Source organism: Mercenaria mercenaria, chromosome 14 (genome assembly GCF_021730395.1).
Source record: "Mercenaria mercenaria strain notata chromosome 14, MADL_Memer_1, whole genome shotgun sequence".
Classification (NCBI taxonomy): Eukaryota; Metazoa; Mollusca; class Bivalvia; order Venerida; family Veneridae; genus Mercenaria; species Mercenaria mercenaria.
This window is the reverse complement of record NC_069374.1, coordinates 53,844,413-53,865,191: the sequence shown is the minus strand read 5'-3', so window position 1 is coordinate 53,865,191 and position 20,779 is coordinate 53,844,413. Positions and strand designations below refer to the sequence as shown.

The 20,779-nt window shown below is 35.9% G+C and overlaps 1 protein-coding gene across 2 annotated transcripts; it reads left to right on the top strand.

Moving 5' to 3' along the window:
- Window positions 1-8,205: 8,205 nt before the first annotated feature.
- Window positions 8,206-20,470, top strand: LOC123527570 (uncharacterized transporter slc-17.2-like). 2 transcript variants are annotated; one of them, XM_053522768.1, is made up of 12 exons: window positions 8,206-8,428; window positions 8,843-8,946; window positions 9,711-9,840; window positions 10,395-10,482; window positions 11,187-11,282; window positions 12,566-12,696; window positions 13,608-13,757; window positions 15,726-15,858; window positions 16,001-16,151; window positions 17,403-17,493; window positions 18,252-18,350; window positions 19,484-20,470. In XM_053522768.1, the coding sequence occupies exons 1-12, from the start codon at window positions 8,312-8,314 to the stop codon at window positions 19,637-19,639; spliced, it is 1,446 nt and encodes a 481-aa protein (XP_053378743.1). In that variant the 5' UTR covers window positions 8,206-8,311; the 3' UTR covers window positions 19,640-20,470. The 2 variants fall into 2 exon arrangements, with proteins under 2 accessions (XP_053378743.1, XP_045163065.2); XM_045307130.2 differs by lacking the exon at window positions 8,843-8,946 and having other exon boundaries at window positions 8,237-8,428.
- The last annotated feature ends 309 nt before the right edge of the window (window positions 20,471-20,779 follow it).

Sequence of the window (20,779 nt, the reverse complement as noted above, 5' to 3'; positions counted from 1 at the left end):
CAAACGTCTTGACTACCAAAGTTATACACTTACTTTCGGACATTTTTTGTCTCAATATCAATTCTCAGTCACCAAAAAAAATTGTTTTCTCATAAAATGTATTAAGACCACAACTATTCTTTGGCCACATCGTTTCAGGCCCTTTATTGCTTTGATATTAATACAGGCCCTTCACTGCCCGATATTCTTTTATCAACCTAGCTGATTCTAACCAGATGCTCTCCATACCATAAATGATGCTTGGGGGATATACGCACCTGGCCCCGGTTTCACAAAAAAACTTAAGTCTGTTGTAATGACTTAAACTCAATAGTGTACTCATCTTTTGACTTAAGTTGAGTAATTATTTGAGATGCGTTTCACGAACATTTTATCGACTCATGTAAGTACTCAAACCTTGAGTTGAGTCTGTTAATTTGAGACAGCTCTATGGCTTCCTCAAATTGTTGTTATCTACTCAAATATGGCCGACTTTGTAAGACGCCTCGAGAGATTGCGCCGTAGACAGCGAGTAGAAAGGGTTATACCCGATCGTATAAACCCTCTTGAGGTTTTATCACGCTCCGAGATTAGGCAACGCTACAGATTCCATCCGGAATCTATTGTTTTTCTATTGGGAATGATTTTCAACGCGTTGGAGAGCCCGACTTTTCGTTCGTCTCCCCTTCCGCCCATGATATCTCTCCTGGTTACGCTCCAGTTTTTTGCCAGTGGAGCCCATTATCTTGTTATTGGAGACATTCACGGTGTCTCCAAGTCTTCGGTGTCTCGGGCTGTTCGGAGAACCACAGCAGCAATTTGTTCACTAAGAGACAGATACATCAAATTCCCGAGGAACGACGCTGCAAGAGCAATCCACAAAGAATTTTACAACATAGCAAGTAAGTATCGGACGAAGCGATATGATTGGTTTCCAATGTAAACAGTTACCACTTATTGACCCAAAGGTATAGTAAATACCCGAAAGTCTTAAATCGGATCAATACGTAACTTTCAAATTGTTGATAAAATTGTATTTATTTGAAAGTTACACACATAGATCTATCATGAGAAAGTAATTTTACCGATTTATATTAACTTATGTATGGAAAAATAATGCCACATCAAATCTTAAATATTACTGTGATAGGCCCTTTTTCAAGAAATTGTACGAGTCCCATATAATCCTGGATATAAAGAACCAAATAAAAAAGTTTTTGTGCAATCCTCCAGGATGTTTTTCTCAAGAAGATGTAAATAAATCCCTGAATTCATTATTTTTGATTTTGTGGCGTTTTTTTCTTGCATAAACTATATAGGATAGATGTGGTCATGAGGGGTGTAACCAGCCAACCCTACCCGTATTATACCTGAACATTGTTGCACAACCTCAACATAACAATAAATATTGCTTTCATTTATACAGTATACATGATATAAATCCCTTGAATGTGCATGTAAATTAACACCGAATTTTCTCGAGCTGGCTACAGTTGTATCAAATGCTGGTGTACTACTCAGAGATATTGTATGCTGTTACACACATGGAAGTGTGGGTACCATGGACGAGGCACAAGACTGTTAATATATATCTATAATTCATCATCTCAACTCTTTCCTTATTCTAAACACTTACCTTTAAGATGTAATACAAGGTAGTATTCTTCTCTTTTATGTAAAATGCCAAGAAGAAATGCATAGCATTACAAGAGTGAATGCTAAGTTAATTCTGTTTTATGCCACTTTAAATGTATTTGTCTGGATCTGCACTGGATAAATATCCACTGTTGTATGATGTCAATTCTCTGTGTTACAATGGTGATCATTGTAACTGATCATAAAATACATTTCACATAACTAACTAGAGACAGGTAAGAGGTATTTAAGTCAGTATATCATTTGTTGAAGGTTATTTTTGAAGGTGAATGGGTAGGGTAGAGATTTCTCTGAAAAGTCTTTAGGAGTGTTCTTAAAGCTTAATTGTACAAATTCAATATTAGGTTTATATAAAATATCAAACCATAGCTAATATGGATTCAGATGAGAGGTAATTCAATGTTATTTTTTATATATTAGCTTATATTATATAGATACATATCATCTAAATGGGCATGGCCTTTTTAACCCTTACATAATAGTTTAAACATTCAAACCCTTGTATCACACACCAAATGTCAAAACTTCAGCTGTTATGTATTCAGGTTTATAAAAATATCATAACCATAACTATTATGGATTCAGATTGGAGGAAATTCAATGTTTCTTTTTTATGTATTAGCTATTATTATATAATTGGGTGTGACCTTTTTGACCTTAATAACATTCAAACCCTTGTATCACACACCAAATGTCAAAACTGAATCTGCTATGTATTCAGCTAATATTTCCAAAGTTTCTAATACATATAAACCTGTCATTATAACATGTCACACACAGGAACTTATCCATTTCTGACTTAAAGGGCATTAATTTGAAAAATAAAGGGAAAGCCAAACCTTCCATCACTTGCTAAATATCAAGACTTAGTGTGTTATATATAGTTAGTTATAGAATTATATTAATATCAAACAATAAGCATTATAGATCACATAAGAGGAAATTCATTGTTTCTTTTTATTAGCCTATATCACATGTACATGTCATTTACATGTCGGACTGAGACGCTTACTCGGTTAAAAGGACCTGAATCAATTACTAGTAGAAACCGGTTTCAATTTTGCACAACCGTTTATCGCTTGGGCTTGATCTTTGAAAGACGGCCACGAAGAGTTCAGTTGTGTAAAGTATCATCTAAATACATTCAGTGGTTTCAAAGATGTTGTTAAATGAAAACTAACAGATAGGAGGATACATGCACTAACTGGAATACTATGAACTAGTGGTGTACGTAGACATGATGCTTGCCCAGATCTGTGAAATAAGATTGGTGTGAATAAAAAGCAATAGAAAATTGTAAGCTGAAGTATGTAACTCAGTGAGTCACTTAAAGGTGCTAAATAAAGACAAATAAAACAAGGAGCTGCATTCAATAAACGCTTGATGCCCCCGGTGGCATCCTTGTCGATTCAAAGCAACCTAAGTTCATAATGAGGTCAAGGTAAAACTGAGGTCAGGTGATGTTTAAGATGAGGAATGGTCACAGGTTACATCTGTACTACATGCCTGTGAAAATATTTGAAATTTTCTCACTTCGCAGTGAGAAGATATATTCCATATTCACTCAAAACAAACAAATATCCTCTATGTATCGAAAGGGCGCGCGGAGGGATTCAATTCCTCATTAATCTATCGTTGAAATTATCAAATAATATCAATTACAAATTTTCTGGTGATTTAAACCTTTTGTATGTACTGTACACTTTCAGCGTTTACCGTGTGTTTACACACTATATAAAACCAATAACTTTACATGACTGTGTACTGTGATTTAACATCCATTACTTTGGTCCTTCAAGTTTTGACGTTTAGATTGTCCGTCACAAATATAAAACAATATGAATGCTGTGTAGCGGTTCTCGTATCGGGTGGCCTCGGTAGCTCAATTGGTAGAGCGTTGGCACGGTAAGCCAAAGGTCCGAGGTTCGAGTCATGTTCGAGGCTGCACATTTTTTCTGCGACTGTTACATTTGGGGGCTCGTCCGGGATGCTCACCCTTGGAGCCCATGTGGGCGAAGCAGTTTGGCTTGGGTGTGCATCTGAATTCGGTTAACAGTCTGCGGCAGACATTGGCCAGGAGTGCCAATGTCTCGCAATAAGAGGGAAGGTGTGTAGCGGTTCTCGTATCGGGTGGCCTCGGTAGCTCAATTGGTAGAGCGTTGCCACGGTAAGCCAAAGGCCCGAGGTTTGAGTCCTGGTCGAGGCTGCACATTTTCCTGCGACAGTTACAGTTGAATTAATTTTAATAATCCTAGTCTATCCTCAAAGGGTTGTCTAGGAATACGGTCAGAACTTCCATAATCCTAGAATGAGAGGCTAGGATTACTGTAACCTAATCTTAGCCACTGCCTTCAGATTTTACCATTTTACTCATTCACAAAAAAATATGATGAATACTGATAGGCCAAATAAATTATCTAGAGCCCTGGCACAGTCTGGTCAAGATACATGCTGTTCGCTTTCCAAGTCTTTTGCAATTAGAAAATCCTTTGGCAAACAGCATGAATCCTGCTGGTAGTAAAAGCACTATGTTGGTTTTCCCATGGCACGGCTCATATACTGCTTTTTAGTTAAAAATAATGAGAAAAATATGACAGCAATATTTAGAAAGATTTCATCACCTGTCTCTTTGTAAACACCAGTCTCAGTATTCTTGCAATATGTGCGAGCGATAAAACCAGTTATTTTACAAGAATATATTGTGATTTATCCTCCATTATTTTGGTCCTTAGACAGTTAGAAGCTTTGACGGTTACACGAATTATATAATCTCAGTATATATATCATATACGTCTAGTACAGCTCCCATTTAGTCAAACCCCTCAAGAGACAAAGAAGTTCCAACAAACGGAAACTATGTGCTATGTAATCACACGATAAAACATTTCCTCGCTGAACATTATGTTTTGATGCTTTTTCACATGTTTATCGGTTGAAAAATGTACACGGGAAATTACGTCACCATCCATAATATCTAATCCACAGACGATTGAAGCTGTTCCCGTCGTCCCGGAACTATTTCGATCGATATGATCTCAAGTAGGATTCATCTAGTTGTTTCGTGAAAATTTTAAAATTTGCAAATGTATATCTTATACATCTTTTACAGAAATAGCTAGCTTGAATTTTCAGTAAAGAATTGTTTCTACTCTGTATACTCACGCATTCAACTGGTCGGCGATGTCTTGCCAGGCCCTTTCTTTCTCTTTCGCCCCTTGAGAGGCACCTCTAAACTTTCCAAAAATAATGTCCGATTTACATAATATCAACTCAACTGCGAGCGATCGCTCCCCTTCGCCCCAGTTGGCAGATCGTTTTTGTACGACTTTATCCATCGGGCAGCCGATAACGATGTATGACAGCGATTCGCGGATTTTATAAGTTTTCTTCCTTCTATCGCGCGAGTTCGGAAGAGTTACCGTAATTGTAGCTTATATCAATACGAATATTAAAATATTTGAGTCGAAAGTTTGCACTCAACTGAGCAATAACTTAAGATTTTTTGTGAAACGCTCTCAAACATAATCACTCAGCTGAGTCGTTTATCAGACTTAAGTTATAACTTGAGTTAAAATATGAGTAAAAACTTAAGTTTTTTTGTGAAACCGGGGCCTGGGGTTTTCCGCCACAACAATGACGAAAGTCAGCATATAACATAAAACAGTGTCGGTATAACTTTAAGCCTAGTGGAAAACAAGAAATATCTTTAAAACAGATGGTCGGCGTGATGTAACTGAAGCACAAGTTATATATGGGCAGAAACCTGTATTTTAAATCTTTTGGCAATGTAGAAAGGGGTCTCTGTGAAGTTTGTATAAATGAGGACAGTAGTTCTGAAGAAGTCTGTGTTTAGAAATTGTGGAGGGACACACGGCGGACACCAAACAATCACAAAAGCTCACTTTGAGCCTTTGGTGCTTAAAAGATGGTAACAGTAAGCAAACAATATTGAATTACGTTCTATACTTTATTTATGGAATTGTTGGAAGCAACATGAACCTTTACCCTACTTCAGCTTATTATCAAATTTGTCTATCATTCAGAATATGTACACTACTGTTTTCACCGGAAAGATTAATTTAAAATTTAGTCTAAAATATAACAGTATCGGACATGTTGTTGCAGGTTAGTAATGATTTGCACTGGTTAGAAATTGTTGCTGTAATGCAGGGTAAGAGTTAATACAAAAAATGTATAAAAAAAATAACCTTTATGTAAAAACGAAACTTAAGGAAAGGAAACTTAACAAAACATAAATAACTTAACAAGAAAAATCAACAAAACAGAAATATGTCCGGATGAGCAGATGAATATTTGGTTACGCACACCTGTTCAAGTGGTACGCATACAACCCGATGGTGCTGTACTTATAGAGGTTATAGATGACGAACGCGTTGTCCTTTCACTCAGTGTCACACATGACTCAGAGTGAAGCATTTTCAGCCTTTCCTCCAATCAGCGCCACTCTTACAAAATCTCTCATTATGGCTGAAAATACCGGACTTAATGCAGTTCTGCAAATCAATTCTTGTGACAAGTGCACATTTCCTTATATGAACCCATTTAATTAATCGACATGGTCATCCAAATGAATAACAAATTGTTAAAGAAAACGATGATTGATAGGAAAATGATATACAAGATTGTGACCGTTTTAAATATCCAGGTTTGACTTTGAGCTACTTAATTTTTGTCAAACTGGTACTCTGAAAATAAGATGCTGAATAATGTATTATGAAATGAGGAAACATATTATGTCCTACATTCAGTGTCTATCATTACGAGAATTTTTCTGTGTCCGGAGTCAGAAGTATTTCACATACTAATATATCGTAAAACCAAATTGTAAAACCAAAGAACTGTATCATGTATATACTGGTACTACACGTAATTTAAACTATCTTATGAACTTTGTTTAACCCCTACCCTGCTAAGTTCTGTAATGAACTTGTCCTTCTTTCAATTTGGATAGTACAATTAACTGTTAAAAGGGGTGCATACTGAAAATATACTGACTGAATGGCGAACAGTGCAGTTCATGATCTGACTGCACGGATGTGCAAGCTGATGATCTACAATGGATCGCAAAGGCAGAATCAATCGTGTCCAGCAGGCTAAAGATAAAAAAAAAAAAAAAAAAAAAAAAAAAAAAAAAAAAAAAAAAAAAAAACGTTACAGAATACTAGTATTTATTAGATGCGTTTTGAAAGTGAACATATTTAACGGCCATCAGCTAGACAGTCTAAAACATTAAAGTTCTTTTTTCGAAAATTAATCACTAAACCGTGCTAATGTTTTTCTAACTTTAATGTAGTTTTGCTTTAGATATGTGTATTTAAGTGAATATGAGAATTTGTAGCGAAAGAATTGTTAAAAATGACATTCTTTCTTTCAGCAACACAAAGTCCCATCTTATACCATACAGTCCATACAGATGCTTAATTTATTGAGTCTCGGAGGACAAGTATAATTTAAGAGTAAAATTATATATGCAGCTAACGAGAGAGAGAGTGGGGGGAGAGAGAGAGAGAGAGAGAGAGAGAGAGAGAGGAGAGAGAGAGAACGTGGGGGGGGGGGGGGAGGGAGGGAGGGAGAGAGAGAGAGTTATATTACAAGCGAGCAAACGACTTTTGAATTGCCTGATAACTCTTTTTTTTTATTTGGACAGAGGACTTGGACGGAGAACCGAATATTTGAATAACTCTCTCCTGCTTTATTTATACATACATGTATATAAAAAACTGCGACACACGGACATATTGACTACAGAAATGAAAGGAAACAAAGAAAAAGAAGGTACGGCTTTAACATTTTCTACAGTTTGTAAACGAATTAAATCAAGCATGTGTTTTGCTTTTGTCACGTTTTAACAATACTTGTAAAAGTTGGGGGGGGGGGGGGGGCATCAAAAACAAATGATACATTATGTGTTTTTGCGTTAATTTTGATTTTGATGCACATTTATTACTTGAATGCATTTTACCAAACTGGACTATTGCATGCTGCAAGGCCTTGTTCAAACAGTTTGATAGCTAGTGTGCAGCATACAACCGTTTGATATATTATGCAAATGATTGTCCGCATAAAACATATTTGATTTACAGGCTTGCGGGTTGTTTGATATTGTTTTGATTTTATGGTTGGAATGGTGGATGGAAAGGGGGATGGGATGGGCGAGTCCTTGACTGGTTTTACTTCTTATACTGTGATTGAATCGATCAAATAGAACCTATCATCTTATATTTCTGACATAAAAAGTCAAAAGCGCACCAACAGTTTGGAGATTTTACTTCTATCCTACAGTAACACGAATGCCTTCTTAGTATGACACATTTTAACAAAATAAGAAGCGCTGGAATTGACTACGTTTTATTATAGTGCGGATTTGACCAATTGATTCCCGTGCATTTTACTTTATTGTTGGTAGACCTAAACAAATGGTTAATGCTATGGAACAACGTAGACCAATGAAGCTGTTTGCTTAATAGTTTTGGCCGGACACTGTTCATGAATTGCCAAGGTATTTTGAAACGCTTTATACATTTGAAAATCTTATCCCGTTTCAGACGATGTACCGGTTCTTTGTTCGCAGAGATGGATATTGGCGTACATTGGGTTCCTTGGCTTTGGCGTTGTCTATTCTTTACGAGTAAACATAAGTGTCGCTGTCGTCTGCATGGTGAAGCCGACAAATTTAGTGGATGTTGACCTAAATATTACTAATTTTACGACTGCCATACCTACAGATGTTGCATGCATTGAGGAAACGAAGGCAGCTTCGCACTCTAGTGATGTAAGTTTGACGTTTTATGTTTAAAATAACAGTAATTTAGTTTTTACATGAATGACATAAAACCTTAATTTTAGATATTGTATCGTTAAGATATTCTTGTTAAATGAGAATTGTATGGCAAACTTAGAAAATATATAATGAATATAGTTATACTGCTACAACCAGGATGTGTATTTAAGTTTCCATGAAACTGTGCCATATATTGAAATAAATAAGATAGTTTTGTCAATGTCAGTATCTGTTATTACTTCCCTTTATCGAATCCAAAATGGTAAGCAGATTTAAACCGTTAAAAAGAAATAGTTTTGCATCATAATGATTACACTTCTCTGTTCCTTTTTAACTTTACATAAAATGTTAAGTACTAAAAGACTACTAGGATATCCATAAAAATACTAAAATGTTGTATTAAAGAGAGCAGAGCTTGAATGGAGTACAGAAACCAAATCGTCTATTCTGGCTTCGTTTTTCTACGGATATATAGTGACACAGGTTCCCGGCGGATGGCTTGCAGATAGGTAAGGATATATAGTAACACAGGTTGCCGGCGGATGGCTTTCAGGAAAGATACTGCTATGTTGTGTCGAATTTTACAGTATGTCAAATTTATACGTTGGCCATGGGTCTATTAGCTCTCTGCAAATAAATGACAACTCCCATACAAGAATCAAGATATAAGATATAAGGAACTTCATTAAGAATAGGATTTTAAAACAGTAAACACCAAATGCAAAAGCTATTTACTTTCGCTTCCAATATTCAGTGATCATGGACTTGCAGTAAACGGCCACCGTGAAATGTAGACCTCCAGTGACCGATGGTTCAATGCCATCTATACTGAGATAACTGGACAGGATACGATTCTTGTGCATTAACTTACATCGTTCTCCTCTCCTCACCATCTACAGCTAAATGAATAACAACAACAGTTCCTCGAAACTTAATCTTAGCTTTAGAATTTTGTTCCACGAGTAGTTTCTTCCCATTCTCTGGAGCACTGTAATGCAATTATCATGCAATGCTATGTGGTTAATACTTGTGATAATAATAGTGTTCATCGTAATACAGTGCAATGTAATGTAAGTTTATTGAAATACAGTGCAATGTAATGCAATGTAATTTATTGAAATGCAACTTCGCTGTCATGCTTTTCATTGAAATATATTGTAATGAAATCGTATAATGTAATGTATTGGAATGCAGTGCAATGTAATGTAATACAGTGAGATAATAAAAAGATTGATGTTACGGCAATGGACAGTTATTCTTTCGGTTATTTTAGGTATGGTGGAAAAAGGGTATTATTTGTGACGATATTGTTGTCGTCGGTGTTGACGGTACTGATGCCAGTATGTGCTCGAACAAGCGTCTACCTGGTGTACACTGTCAGAGTGTTGCTTGGCCTTCTTACGGTACGTTTACTTTGCTTTTTTTATCGTCTTTGGACGTATGCCATTGACGTGATTTTCATATGTCTATCTTTTCCCTGCTTTAAATTCTGTCTGGCGGATTTGAATAGTTTTCGTCTGTTGCATTTTAGCACTGTTCATACTGTTTGAGAGCCCGTCCTTTCTGCTCTCTTTTATACTTATACAGCACGCAATTGCACATATGCGATTGCGTGAGGATTCAAATGTTTCTATAGAGGAACCCTGTCTATAAAGACCGCCTCTGGAAAGTGAAAAGGCGATCCCTGTAAACTCACGATCTCACACAACAGGTAAAATTGTACTGTTTGTATGCAAAATATCTGCAAGAAGAGAAAAATTGTGGCAAGTTATACTGTGTTGGTCTTTGTTTGAAGGTGGTCTTTAGAACATCATTTGACTTGCTTATTGTTTATGAGTGTAAAACTACTTGTGTAAAACTGGTAAAACTTTAAACAGAACAGACACTACTGTTACGTTAAGAGACTATAATGATGTATTATCTTTTACTAGACCACTTATTTGATTTTCATTTACAGTCAACTAATTTCCCAGCAATGCACGCTATGTGGGGTAGATGGGCACCGAAGTTGGAGAGAAGCAAACTAACTATGTTGTGCTATGCAGGTATAGTCAAACCTGTATTAATTAAGCAGCCCGTCAAGGAGGCAACACAGTTTGGCTGCTTTAGAAATGTTGAAAGTAGAACAAAAAGCCAGTTTAGAAAGTTAGCTGACTGGCTGCTTAAGGCAAATGACTGATCAATGCAGATGGCCGCTAAGACAGGTTTAACAGTAGTTGAATGGTATTTTACTGTAGAAGTGGTCGGCTTGTTTTTTTGCCAATAATTTGGTTTTAAAGTTTTGAGTGTCGTGTATTTATTCACTGTACTATTGTATATGTTTTATTCCAATAACGGTGTAATCATTTAGGGACCCGTCTGCAGATTTATGTAAAAATACATGAAATTAAAACAATATTTTATTTGGTATTGTAAATCAAAAAATCTAAAATTAATAAATAACATTTATTTGTAAGTGCACACATATAGTCTGCAAACTATGCAGTCGGCTATCTAATATGCAAGGTATGATGCCAATTGTTTAAAGTAAAATAAATAGATTCTGCTGTTTTTATTTATACTCATAAAATGTCAACGTAGATATTACTGGCTCATTTTCTTTATGTTTTATAAAAATACGTCGATATTGTAAAATGTAATATTGGAGCTATCCTTGCGTACCAGGGTTATGGATGTTTTACGTCGGTTCTGTGTTTTCGTTTTATGTATTTGTGTTATTTTAGTAAAAATGTTTACTATTTGTATTCAGGTACAACACTCGGCAATGTTTTGACGTTTAGTACATCCGGTTTACTGTGTGCATACGGTTTTGATAACGGCTGGGGATCGATTTTCTACGTAACAGGTAGGCTAAACAAATTCACATTGTATCTGTTATTCTAGCATGACTCGATTTGTTTTTTAAACAAAGAAGGAAATAAAGATCTGTATATTCTGCGATAAACAACGGTTGACGCGCGGACCGGTAAGATAGCATTATGACGTCAATTATGATGTCAAATTGCCGTATGACGTCCGATACATTTCTCCTCGGTTAAATGAAGTCCAGCATAATATTTATTATAATATGTCAATGAGCATGTCAGAATGAAAACAATCAAGCCCTTCTTGTGATTTATCGTCTAATTTACCACGGTTCATCGTTTAATGTTTCATGTATTTAACACTCGGCTAAGCCTCGCTACGCACGTGTTTCATCCTTACCATCTGAACCTGAACCATGATAAATTAGTACGATAAACATTCGAAGCCTTGATTTTATTATTCTAACATGCTCGAATTGATTTCCGTTAAACAAAGAAGAAAATCAAGCCTGTATATTCTGCGATAAACAACGGTTGACGCGCGGACGGTAGAGACGTGACGCAATTATGACGTCATGTAGCCGCCTGGCGTCCGATACATTGCTCCTAGCGTAAATGAATTCCAGCATAATATTTATTGAAATATATTATCGTGCATGTCAGAATGAAAACAATCAAGGCCTTCTTGTGATTTATCGTCTAATTTACCACGGTTCATCGTTCAGATGCTTCAGTATTTAACTACTCGGGCTAACGCCCTCGTGGTTCAATTCCTACGCATCTGAACTCTGAACCGTGGTAAATTAGACGATAAACAACGCGAAGGCCTTGATTATTTGTTAATTCTATCATGACTCGATCTTTTGTAAATCAAAACAAGGAAAACAAACGTTGTATATTCTTCGATAAACAACGATTGACGCACGGAACGTTAAACCTCAATTATGACGTCAGTTATGACGTCAAATAGCTGCATGACATCCGGTTAATTATAACTTGGATAATATTTATCATCATGTTTTCATTAACATGATTATTAGAATGAAAATAATCAAGAAGTTCTTGTATTCCATTGTTCTGACGTTTGGATATTTAAACACTCGGGCTAATGCCCTCGATGCTCAATTCTTAAATATGTATAATTTGCACAGTAGCTTAACGTTAAATCACATTTTAAACGCGTATGATTAACTTGTATATTTATCATACTTTTACATATTAGATGCTTATAGATCTAATATTGAAATGAATGAAAAAACAACCTCACTAATACATATATTATTAAATTTATTTCCGAGTCTCTTCATAACTTTGAATTCTCCAGGCGGCCTGGGCATTTTGTGGTCCTTGGCTTGGCTATATTTAGCAGCAGACACTCCGGCGTCTCATCCAAGAATTGAAAAGGAAGAACTTAAATATATAACAAGAAACGTGGAATATGATACTGAAAAACGGGTAGGTCATAGAATCGCTCTCGTGAATCAGTGTTCAATGTTGACTTTCTAAACTAAAACTTGCATGTAAACAGTCTAGTCCCTACCAAAATATTTAGCTGACAGCCCAGCCAGCATTCTATATCGGCCCGATATCAAACTGACGTCGTTGTCTATAACGGCCCGATATCGGCTTCAAGATCGGCTGCAATTAGGAATGATGTCGGCCCGATTTCGGCAGTCGATATTGGGCCAACATCATAATGACATCGGTCCGACATTGGCAAACGATATTTGGCCAACATCAAAATGATATCGGCCCGATATTGGCAGATCACATCGTTGTCGCGAAATAGTTTGACACGCAGTGCTTCATCAAAGTTTTCTTCAATAATAAACTTTATTAAAATTCTCAGAGTAATTTACTTGAGAACAGATGTGTCTTGCATCATGTGTATGGTGGTTATTTGATTTTATTGATATAATATTTTTCACAACTATATACTACATATTTTATACAGTTAAGTAAGTTTTCTGTATATTCTTAACACTATCAAAATTGTTCAATTAGAATTTCAAACATATTTATATTTTCATTTTTTTTGTAAATATAGATATTTCTTCTGACTCACTCACTCACAACGGCCCGACGTCGGCCCTACGTCGGCACATTTTGCCGATATTCCGACATTTTATACCTATATAGGGTCGATATAGTCATGCTGGCTGGGAGTAAAACAAATGGAAGACTTTAAAGCTGAGACGATTTTAAACTGAAGCAGTATCGTGAAAAAGAGAAGCCATGAGAACGGGTGTTGGCTGTTTTAAGAGATGTTCGATCCTACCTGTCAGACCTTTAAAAGTTGTCCACCTGTACCATCTTATATATTATCATTTGGCTGAACCCTTACGAGTAATAATGATTGTTTTCAGTCTACTTCGGTTCCATGGTTATCTATGGCCAAGTCCCCGTGTCTTTGGGCGTGTCTCACAGCGCACGTGTGCAATAACTGGACAAACTATACACTCCTAACCAATATTCCAACATTTATGAAAGAGGTTCTCAAATTCGATATAAAAGCGGTAAGTTTGAAGAAAAAAAACCGGATTAATTTAAGGGAAGTATCACTCTCTCGACACTAAGATGCAAAATTATTAGGTTGTGATACATTCCTCGAAAAATCAGGAACGTTTGTCCTTTCGATCTGACATAGATGGAATACTTCCCCACGGACCAAAGCATTTGTGAAGCTGTGGAATCAACAATCAAAGATTTAACTGATATAACCAAATCATTAAAAAGAAAGAATTGTTTAGCAAAACAATAAACAGAATGTTAAGAAAACATTATAAACATTTGTGCATTAACTTTCCGCAAAATATATATCGTCTACCTACCATGACCTCAGTAGGAGTAGAAATCTATACAGGAGCTTTGCTTTGGAAAATTTGCCTTAAGTAACCCACGGTTATGGCAAGCCAATTGTCCAATAATTACGTGAAACCCAGTTCACGGTCGAAAAACTAGGATTAACGATCGATAAACTAGGTTTTTTGAACGTAAAACTAGGTTTTACAAATACTAACCTATATTTTCGAATGAAAACATCAGATACCGGGCGTAAACCATAGTTTACGCTCGTGAACCCAGGTTTACGCTCGATAAACTAGGTGTCTCGAGATTGAACTATGAATTTCGGTGAACTATGGTTCACGACGTTAACCTATGTTTTCGCTCGAAAAAATAGGTTAGTATTTGAAAAACCTGGTTTTACGTTTGAAAAACCTGGTTTATCGAACGTAAACTTAAGTTCACGCTCGTAAATTCAAGTTCACTTCGTAAACATAGGTTCACGCTCGAAAAAATAGGTTCAGGTCCGTAAACTATGGTTCACGGTCGTAAACATAGGTTCACAAACATAAGTTCATGGCCGTAAACCCATGTTCACGCCCGAAATTCATTGTTGATTCTATAATCCAAATATATCGACCGTAAACCATGGTTTACGTTTGATAAACTAGGTTTCTCGATTGAACTATGAGTTTCGGTCGTTATCCTATGTTTACGATTGTTATCCTGTGTTTACGTTCGTAAACCCTGATTCACGCTCGTAAACCATAGTTTACGAATGTGAACCTATGTTTACGACCGTGAACTGGGGTTTACAATCGTGAACCTACATTTACGAGCGTGAACTATGGTTCACGGCGTTATCCTATGTTTTCGCTTGAAAATATAGGTTAGTATTTGAAAAACCTAGTTTATCGATCGTTAATCCTACTTTTTCGACCGTTAACTAGGGTTCACGTAATTATTGGACAATTGGCTTGCCATACACGGTATCTCGCAATGCTCATAAAACGGTGTTCCTATTGATATTTTGCAATAATGTCTGAGTGCTAAAATTTCACAAAACGAAAATTAATCCATAGGCGTAAAAGCAGGGGGTGAGGTGGGGGTGGGTCCGGGTTCCCCCAATTTTGAGAGAGGATGGACAGTATTCCCCCACTCCCTACCCCAATTTTAACCCCAAAAACTGATTTATGTCCGAAATAACATAACAGGAGACAAAGGAAAAAGGCCAATTTAGACAGCATTTAGATGTACTGATAAAGATTTGTTGTGATGTGTATTGTCAATAAGGGGAAGAATGTTTTTACACCCCCTCCTCGCCTACCCCCCACCCATACACACACCCAAACATCAAGAATATAATCATAGCTTTTAGCTAATTTAACTGCCTTGGATTATTGTAAAACAAAAAGGGAGATAACATTTCTAGGACAATGTTACATGCTTTTGTTCTATCATTTATCGGTCACATATAGCAGTCTAGCTGTAGGTCCTGTCACCGGACTTTTAGACTATACCTAAAGTGTATCTTGATCAGTTACTGATTGTAATCTGTTCAGACAAAAGTTAAATGTACAATGTTTTCTTTTGTTCACCAGCCTTTGTTAAGATACAAGCAAGCATTCACTTGTTACTTGACAGAATAATTTTATATACCAGATCGAAGAATATGATTATATCTTTTGCTTTTTTTATAGAATGGAGCGTTATCCGCTGTTCCATACATTTGCATGTTTTTCTCTGCCATATTTGCCGGACAGTTTGCAGATTTTCTTCGGTCACGTAAGATCCTGTCGACTACATTAACACGGAAATCTTTCCAAGCATTTGGTAAGCAATCAAACTATTTTGTCTCCAGGATTTGCCGACCTCGTTTTGTCGAGATTTGTAACTGTAAACTTCTTACACTGGTTTTAATTTTATTGTCTCTAAACATTTTGACATGACTTGTTAAATCTAATTTTGTTTTCAGGATTTGCCGGCGCCGGCGGTTGCTTGATTGGGACTGGATTCTGTAACTGTGAACACCGTGCCCTAGCTGTAGCTTTACTATCCCTTGCTGTAATGTTCACAGGGGTCAGTAGAGCTGGGTACGGAGTTAATCATGTAGATTTTGCTCCAAAGTAAGTTTGAATGCATAGTATACTTCAAAAGAAAAAAAACATCTCTTTAATATTATACAAAGTTTAGTTAAGGCCAAAAAAGTAATAGGCGTGTTTCCGGTATAACAACCCGAAATTAATCAAAATTTACCGACCTTTGGACCGAGAATTATCATTAGCTGTAAAATCAAAACTGATGGCGACCATGTTTTCTGTTTCTTGGCATTGGTAATTGACATATTCAGCCAGCAAGAAAGACGAATCGGCGACAACACTTTTTCCAGCTGTCCTAAGGGAGCAAATATTGGCCATGTTCCCAATGTGTGTTCCCCCAAATCCAGTTCAAAGATATCCAAAACAAAGAAAAAAATCAGTTGTAATGAATATCGTATCACACTTGCATGTTATTTGCAGGTGACTACAGAAAAGAAAATCATTTTGGAGTTAAGATTCTCCTTTCCAGTACCTTTTAACCACAAGGAAAATGTAACATGTCATTTTTAGAAAGTTTGATGCTTTTTCCGGGCTATCAAACTTTATTTTTGTACAAACATTTGATTGGTAAGTCAGTATGGAATGTTCTTTTGCACTATATATGTACTGTTTACCACATTCCAGTCAGTATTTCATATTAGTCCTATACTAAGTATAGGACCGACATATGGTTTAAATTATGTCATTGGCCCAATACTTAATGTAGTACCGGTCGAATATATTTTTCTGACTGCTAGCGGTTAGCGGCTATGTCTGACATCGGTTTAATGTCGGGCCGATATCATAAACATACCGCATTGCCGATACAGGTCCGATATATAAATGTTTGCCGGGTTATGGATGATAGCAGTTACTAAAGCAATATAATCGGCATTATGTTTATACGTTTAACGGAGGATACAGAAATACGAAAATTTTCACGATTGTCATGTGAACTTCAACAGGTCTTCGAATACACGAAATTTGATATAAGGTTTAGATGCTTGACATTATAAAATAACAAATGAAATCCAAATTAGTTTTTAATATTCGTACTAACTTGTAGACTTCTGCACATCATTTCAGACTAGTCTGAGACACTTAACTCATTTTAAAAAAAATGTTATTGCAGTTGTTGTTTTGTAATTAATCAACAGTCCTTTGACTTCATTTACATCCAACAAAGAAAAGATATATATAGATCTATACAAAAAAAATAAAATTTAAAAATGACATTTTGGTCACCTTTTTCTAAGACTTCTGATTAGACTCATACTTGCTGTGTTTATTCGATTTTAGGTATGCAGGTGTTTTGTATGGAATTACAAACACCATGGCAACCATACCGGGCATGACAGCGCCTTTATTAGCTGGATATCTCACACCTAATGTAAGTATTATTTATATAATAGAAATAAAATCGTCATCAAAATGTATATTTGTTCCACACCATGAGGAAACAAACGTGGTGCATTTCCGACCAGCATGTATCCATACCAGCCAGCGCGGCCGCGCAGTCTAATCAGAATCCATTTTGTTCACTAACGATTTCTCTAACTCACATATGGTTTAAAAGCGAACAACATGGATCCTGATTAGGCTGCGTGGATGCGCTGATTGGTCTGGACCCATGCTGGTCGCAAATGTACTGTGTAGGTTTTCTCATGGCGTGGCTCCTTTTGTTTTCTCACCTGTTTGAGACAATTTTCAGTGGAGTGAGCCTGGAGTTATTGGTGTCCAGTCCTTTCGTTTGCTTGTCGAGTCTGAAATCAAACGGCAGCAGACAAAAAAGACACTGAAGAAACATTTAACCATTTGGTAGTATTTATACACTTTTCAGACTTCAGTAAATAAAATTGAACATATGAGTGTATACACGTTTTGGCTAGCCAGTAATGCGGACAGAAATCACCATTCGTGACTCTCTAATTACCTCCCCTGACGGTCCGTCCAGGAAACATATCCGGGAAACATATAACGGAAGTGACAGTTACGCCACACGTTGGACTAAGTCAGACACTACTATAATTTTTTCCTGGTACTACTCGCATTGTAATAATTGACAACGTAAGAATCCATAAAAAGTTGGGTGACCGCCAATGTCTTATTTTTATCATATACATACTGGATATTTTGCATTTATTTTAGAATACTCCCGAAGAATGGAGAAATGTGTTTTACGTTTGTGCTGGATTTGATGCTTTTGGTATTCTTATATTTTGTTTGTTCGGGTCTGGGGAGTTACAGGTACGTAGCTTGGTTATTGTAACATTAAAGAGGGGCACATAAGAGAGGTTTCAAATTAGGGATGTTCACATTAGAGAGGTGTCAGATTAGAGAGATGTCACATATGAGAGGGTCACATTAGAGGGATGTTACATTACAGAGATTAAATTTGAGAGGTGTCAGTTTAGAGAAGTTTCACATTAAAGAAGTGTAACATATGAGAGGTTGTGAATTCATCCTTTTACGGTTTTTTTTTCATCAAATCTATGTCGTCTACTGAAGTTGTTTGCTACACGTATATACGTTTTTGAGCTTACACCTAAAATGCCTTAAGATTTGAACTGTCTGGATTTAGCACCGCATACATTGAATGAATGAAGTAATAACTGAACACCTAAATACGTACACTTTCAAGAGCATGTTTGAAACCATATCATCTCATAAGAAGCTGCGTCATATTTGTATAGAATATCAACAAAAAATGATTTTGTCGACCAAATTTTTGCAAAAGCAGAACTAATCTCGCCAGAGAACGTAACAAGTTTTACATCAAGCTTATTGAAAATAGAACGATGAAAAGATTTAAACTTAAAAAATGCCGCTTGTGATAAAGTTGTGGAAAATAGACTCAAAATAAACTTGACGACAGTGAAGAACCTACCAATAGTTTGCACAGTCTACGACGCATTATATGATTCCGTAAAAAAAAAAAAATCCGCAGTGATAATGATGTGCTTTTTCATGTCATATCTACATATAAAATGTGTTTATTTCCAAATCATAATCTTTGTACCGCCTGACAAAATGTGACAAAGAACTCGTTTCGAGTGTGGGACGTCCCGAGTTTTTTCCATGACTCCATGATAGTTCGTATGAAAGTGACAGAAGCTCAATATTTAAAGGAACTTCCGGGGTTTTTTTTCTCATACTCTCGTGATGAGTGAAATCACGGTATTGAGAGTATAGATAATAGAAAATGTAGAACTTTATTCTTACAAAAATAGATTTATAACAGATTAGTATTAACTGTAAGTATTTAGTAACATAAAATACTTCATTAAATATTTACTATATTGTCAGAAAATATATGGACTTTATAGTTTTGCTTTTAGAAGCATAGTTTTTCTAATGTATGATATTCCTTGCGTTTGCAGGACTGGGCGAAAGATCAAGACTTTGAAGTGGAGATTCCGGTGAAATCGCCCAAGGGCAACGAGACGAGAAAAGCCGAATTGGAAAATGATAATAATGTGAAAATAAGTTTAAACATTGGAGAAATTAACTATGGATTTGAAGAACAGAAATTGTAAATTCATATTTTGTTTTAAGACATATCATATATGCCTTAAAAAGTAGAAAAGGCCGATTACGGTTTTAATGTGCGACCTTGCACGCTTCTTTGCAGGAAATTCCATTTATTGTTACAAACATCATTCTAATAGTGTGATAAAAAGAATTGTCTTAACTCGGAGTCAGTAAAACACTGCTCTCTTAACCTTTAGCCTTTCTTAAATGGACTGATCAATACCACTTATTATTCGAAGGGATGTTCACTGAAAAGCGAACAGTGCAGACCATGCAGACCATGGTCAGCTGATCTTGGTCTGCTCTGGTCGCGAAGGCAAAATCACTTGCCGCCAGCAGGCTAAAGGTTAAAACTGCTGACATTTTTAACTAACAACAAATCTCGAATATATGTGCATACCTATAAAATTGCGAGATTTCTATTTTGTGGAATGAAACTAAGTTTTTGTTATAGTTAGAAAATAGCTGATACAATGTACCTAATGTTTTAAATGTTATATTCAAAACCGACTTTAAATAAGGTACCTTGTATTTTGCATTTTTATATACACCATTTATTTATGGCAATATTTCATTCTTGCAACATGCATGCAAATATTTTAATATTCATATATTGCTATTCATTAAAACGGGTTAGTTTTTTCTTGTGACGCGACGATTGTCGCATTTGGTAACGGTTTATCTGCCTGCAAGGTTGTTTCTAGTCGCCTCGGGAAATACTAGGGCAAGCCATGCAATAAGTATTTCAATCTAGCAGAATTTTGATGGAATTATTAAAGGTAAGCTACGGTTAATGTATTTAAACATCAACAATTCTTTAAGTCCATCAATTCAAAAACTATAGTGCGAAAAAAAGAGAGAAATAAACTGATAAATGTTTAAAACAGGGTTTAGTTTTTTTGTATTTCCTTCATTGCCATCTATTAATACTTTAACTTTCAGCAGTAACAAAGTTGTAAAATGAAATATGTAAACAAAATGAAAAATCAAGATTGAGTTATGATTCTAGGCTTTAAATATCCGACTTATAGTAAGTTTAATAAGTTGTAGTAAGGTAGAAAAAAATGAACATTTTTATTCAAAATAAATTTATGATTAAATGATATTGTATGACGCGGAAGTAGAGATAATTCAAAGGCCTATAA